The sequence below is a fragment of the Arachis stenosperma genome, chromosome 4 (genome assembly GCF_014773155.1).
Source record: "Arachis stenosperma cultivar V10309 chromosome 4, arast.V10309.gnm1.PFL2, whole genome shotgun sequence".
Classification (NCBI taxonomy): Eukaryota; Viridiplantae; Streptophyta; class Magnoliopsida; order Fabales; family Fabaceae; genus Arachis; species Arachis stenosperma.
This window is the reverse complement of record NC_080380.1, coordinates 1036383-1041687: the sequence shown is the minus strand read 5'-3', so window position 1 is coordinate 1041687 and position 5305 is coordinate 1036383. Positions and strand designations below refer to the sequence as shown.

Genomic DNA, 5305 nt, shown 5'->3' with positions numbered 1-5305 from the left:
GTACGCGGTTTGGTTCCGTCACCAGTTGAATTATTAACTTATGAAATAAAATAATCAAAATAAAAAGGGAAATAGACCCACTCAATGAAAAAGTCAGTTCTTCATATTTCAAATTTAGATTATACTCCATCTTCTTTGACAATTACACATGCCCTGCCCCTGTCCCACTCAACTTCACTTTCGTGGGAATTTCATACCCCCCCCCCCCCCCCCCTCTTTATTAGTTAACACTTGTTCATTTCTTTATCATTTCTATCATTCCTATCCCAATTCTAATCTCAAGGGTTTCTTCTATCTTTAATTTTTTGGTGGCCATGGAGAACAACAATCAGCAATCTTTTTGGCAATTTAGTGACCAGCTTAGGCTTCAAACATCTAGTTTGGCCAATCTGTCTCTTAATAATTCAATTTGGAGCAACAATTATGTCACAAAAAGTACCACCGATCAGAGGAGGAACTTAGATGTGAAGGGCACTGAATTCAACCCATCAAAATCCTATGATCTCAATTCCGATTCCAATGGATCCCTTTTCTCTATGCCACATATTCAGAACCCTTCTTTTGGGGGTCTTAATGGAGGCTTCAACAAGGGAAGTTATTCCGACAATACTCCTTCTTATGTTAGCCTCAACAACAATAGTGGCCTCAACTTGAAGGGTCACAAGACAGGTTTTGTTGACTTTCAAGCAGGCAAAAAGGGCAGGAACAACACCAACACCAACACCAACGGCAAGAAGCATGGAGACAATAGCAATGATGTCGCAAAGAAACTCAAAACACTGCCACCATCGGAGTCTTTGCCGAGATATGAAACCGTGGGTGGATATATCTTTGTTTGCAACAATGATACCATGGCAGAGAACCTCAAAAGACAGCTATTTGGTGCGTCTTACTATCTCTAACCCTCAAATTACTATTACTATTATTATTAGAGAAAAAATCCTAAACTCAGAATTATCTGGAAACACAACGAAATTCTTGATAAAAAAAAAAATTATAGTTTCGCAAAATTTTTACTTATATTTTTTTTTATTAAGTCCTTACACAGATTTTTTTTAATTAGATTTTTATATTTTTTTTCTTTTATTTAAATTTCTATACCAATTTTTTTTAGTTTGGTCCTTTAGTGTAGGAATCTAATTGAAAATTTCACGAAACTATAAAGACCAATAGAGTAATTAAATCCAAAAAAAAAATTAATTCAACTTCTGAGCTTTATTTTTATGGGATAGATTAGTCCTTTGCAAAAAAAAAACCAATATTATTTTTTTTGACACAGAGGTTAATCAGTAAAAAAAAATCGAGAGTCAAGTTGGGTATATTTTTTTTGTCAAAAATCTCGTAATCCTTTCGAAATAATTATCAAGGATCGGGTGGGTATTCACTCTTATTATTATTATTATTGTTATTATTATTATTATTATTATTAGCCATTTTACACTAATAAAGATTTTAATTTTTGAGAAAATGATATTAAAAAATACAAATCATAAAATGATCTACAAAATATATAATGTTTAACAAAATAAAGCAAATGTATATAAATGTATAAATAAATTGACTATATTTTTAGTTTATTATATGAAATGAGATATATTTTTTAAATTTATTTTATTAAAATCGTAATTTGCATAAAGTAATGTGAACTTTGCAACTAGATTTGTGTCCCCCGAGATTTTAATTGTTATCTAAATGAGTTTTGATGGAAAATATTTGGGCTTTCTTTTGTAGGTCTCCCTCCACGATACCGTGATTCTGTTCGAGCAATTACTCCCGGGTTGCCCCTTTTTCTCTACAACTATTCTACCCATCAACTTCATGGAATTTTTGAGGTACATCTACTTTTTTATATCTTAGATTTTTCATTTTATTTTATTGTCTTCGTTTTTCTATATTTATTAGGGGTATCATGAAATTTTTGGATTGAATTGAATGATTTTTTTTAGAAAATCTAATCAAATATGATCTCATTTCAAACGATTTGGATTGGATTGAATTTACAGTTTTGTAAGTTAAAAAATTTAAATATATATAATAAATCTTAAGATTAAATTTTTAAATACCAAAAAATATTATAATAAGTCTCAATAATATATTAAAAAATTAATAATAACATAATAATAAAAATAAAATTATAAACTACTTAAAATAAATAAATAAATTTTGAATTCATAAAATATTTACTAAATAATAATACATAAATAACATAAAAATTTATAACAAATTAAATATACTATAAATAAAATTTTAAATATAATAATAAAATAATAATATTATAGCACAATCTCGATTTGGAAATTCTGAACAGCAGCAAGGTAAGGTAAGGTGTGGAAATTCTGTTCTGGTGCAGAGTTTGTGAGATGAGAGCGACAGAGAAGTGAGGGCCAGAAAATGAGAAATGAAATTAAGGGACAACTAGAAGCTTGCAATTTGCATACACCTAAGTTAATTTCCTAACTGAATAAGTTATAATCTTAACTCACTTGTGCTGAATGAATAATAATCTAACTAATTACTAATTACTAATTACTAATTAGATTCTAAATTAGCTAAATTGCTGAGTCATCTTTATTACACACTAGTTACAAGAGAGATGATAGGTGATTATGAGTTAATACTTTGGTGATTAGAAAAGAACACTTTATTTTGACCGAGATTGCATGTTTTGAAACATTTTCCAATCAAGTCATGTATATATTAATCAGTTAATCCATGTCTTTTACTAATCAAAATTTTCCTCTTCTTTTTCTTTTTCAAATTTAGGCTGCAAGTTTTGGTGGAAATAATATTGATCCAACAGCTTGGGAGGACAAAAAGTGCCTTGGTGAATCTCGTTTCCCTGCTCAGGTATGTTAGCCAATCAAATTTTCGGGTTGGTTTGAATTGGTTTTTGAAAGAATTGCCTATTTTGTTTATCCTTTAAAAAAGATTTTTATTTTAAACAAACAATTTTTTTCATATTTAAATAGATTTTTTAAAAATAGTTTTTAAGTATTAAAAATATTTTTTGTTTTTTTTTTAAAACAAAATTTTTGTTAGCTTTTAAAAAATTCAAATAATTTATTTTTTTTAAAAAAATATTCAAATAGGTTTTAAATTAAATAAAAATACTTAATTTTTTTTAAAAATTATTTTTTTATTAAAAAAAATCAATCCAAACTAACAATTCATCTTTAAAAATATAAGTATATTTATTATTACGATAGTCCTTTTTCTTTACTGTTCAAATTATTTCTCGCTTTCGCATAATAACAGGAAAGTAAAATCAAGAGTTTGCTGTTAAAAAATACCAAATTACCTTTGTTTAATAACTAATTTATTATATAAATATTAATCCATTGTTTGATTTACTCAAAATTTTTGTATGTAGAAAGTGTGAACAGATGTTTCATTAAGTGAAAAGAGAAAATAGATAAAAATATTTACTGACATATAACCGGTTCTGTTAGTTTGTGAAAACTCATGAATTGCCTTTGTTAAAAACAAGAGATTAAATTGAAGAAAGAATTTGTATATTATTAAGTGTATTTAAATTGTTTAGAATGATACAATATAAAAGGATATTTATAAGTATTAAGATAATCATAATAATAAAGACGTAATCTCCTATAATAAATATTCAGATATATTAAATAATACTAATTGATCATAGTTATATTCTAACACTTTTCATGATATAGGTTCAAGTAGTCACTAGAAAAATCTGTGAGCCACTTGAGGAGGATTCCTTCAGGCCAATTCTTCACCATTATGATGGTCCCAAGTTTCGTCTTGAGCTTAGTGTCTCCGAGGTATTTTCATGTTTTTACTTGCTTATTATTTCTATCCTCATTGATTTTTGGTTTTATTTTCATTATTTTCCGGGTTTAGGATTTTTTCTTTAAAAAATATTTAATTGGAAATACTAAAATGTGAAAATTCAAGTACAGTTAATTTCATGTAAAGTTGATAGTCGTTAGATGACAATTTAGTCAAACTTGTTAACTGTCCAGTTTAGGAAAATATTTTAATTAAGCTACTTTTAAAAAAATAACTTAAACAATAAATGATTATATTAAAAATAGTTTATAAATAAATTATTTTGTGTTTGAATTTTTAATTTTAAAAGTGCTTATTTTATAGAAATGTGATAAAAAGTAGTAGTATTATAAGAAAAATAATTTTTTTACTTCTTTATAAGCTCCTAAATAACTTCTTAAAAAGTTGCAATTTGGTTTTGAAAATTGTACCGGACATTAATACTACTACTTTTTATAAGTCAAAAACTCAAAAAACTTACTTTTGAAGCTTTCCAAACGAGTTAATGACTCTTATCTATCAACTTCACATGAAGTTAATTGCACCTGAATTTATTAGAGAAAGTCTAGAGGCCAACATTTTTATTAAATTCTGGCCAACACTTAACTATCAAAAGAAAATTAAATAATCTTACACCATTAGATATAATCTTACACTATTAAAAACATTATTAATAACTAATTGATGACTATAAATCACATAACTTGCTAAATTCCTAACACTCCTCTTTCAATCATACTAAAAATAAAAATAGAATCCAATCAATTTTTGCTCTGAAGTTACTGACATATATTTTTTCTTTTGGTATGCAGGCATTGTCTCTGCTAGACATTTTTGCTGATCAGAATAGCTTCGATGATATTTTCAAGGCTATACCGGCATAAAAGAGTAGTAATTCTAGAGAATAATAATATAAGGTGAAGAAGATAAGAACAAGGAATATAGTGGGCGATGATTGGATATTCAGCATATATATTTGGTGTTGTGCTATTTGTACAGAAGGCTGTTATGCCTGATTATATAACATTATTCTTGTACTATAAAATTCTATTGAAACATAAAGTGCAGTAAGGATGAGTAATCCTGCTTATGATTTATGTTATAAAAGGAGCTATAAATTGAGGTAGTGAAAAGATCTACCAGAAGGAAATGGGAGACTATAATGTAAACTTAGCGTCAGTTCAAATTTCAAATGGATGTTTGGTACACTTCACTTTTATCATGCGGTGAGACAGGTATGGTAAACATAAAACAAAAATATTATTTGTATAATAAAATTAGTTATTAATATATTTGTCTATAAATATATATGTGGTTTAATTTATTTTTAATATGTATTTATATTTTAACATATATTTTGTATTGATAGCTAATTTTAATGGCTAATTTTAATATACACGTAATATTACCCAACATAAAAATAGAGAAAAAAAGTTATAACCACATGTATGTTCATATGCCACATATATGCGACACATGAGCATGCCCATATTGGCTTGGCCCTTGG

The 5305-nt window shown here is 27.1% G+C and overlaps 1 protein-coding gene across 1 annotated transcript; it reads left to right on the top strand.

The window, feature by feature from the left end:
- The first annotated feature begins 239 nt into the window (after positions 1–239).
- LOC130974098 (B2 protein-like) lies at positions 240–5088 on the top strand. Its single transcript, XM_057898849.1, has 5 exons — positions 240–882; positions 1732–1832; positions 2764–2847; positions 3681–3791; positions 4611–5088. The coding sequence occupies exons 1-5, from the start codon at positions 315–317 to the stop codon at positions 4680–4682; spliced, it is 936 nt and encodes a 311-aa protein (XP_057754832.1). The 5' UTR covers positions 240–314; the 3' UTR covers positions 4683–5088.
- The last annotated feature ends 217 nt before the right edge of the window (positions 5089–5305 follow it).

Coding starts and splice junctions, on each gene's coding strand:
- LOC130974098 (XM_057898849.1), top strand. CDS start 315: ATGGAGAACAACAATCAGCAATCTTTTTGGCAATTTAGTGACCAGCTT. Junction 1,833..2,763: donor AACTTCATGGAATTTTTGAG/GTACATCTACTT, acceptor TTTCAAATTTAG/GCTGCAAGTTTTGGTGGAAA. Junction 3,792..4,610: donor TTGAGCTTAGTGTCTCCGAG/GTATTTTCATGT, acceptor TTTGGTATGCAG/GCATTGTCTCTGCTAGACAT.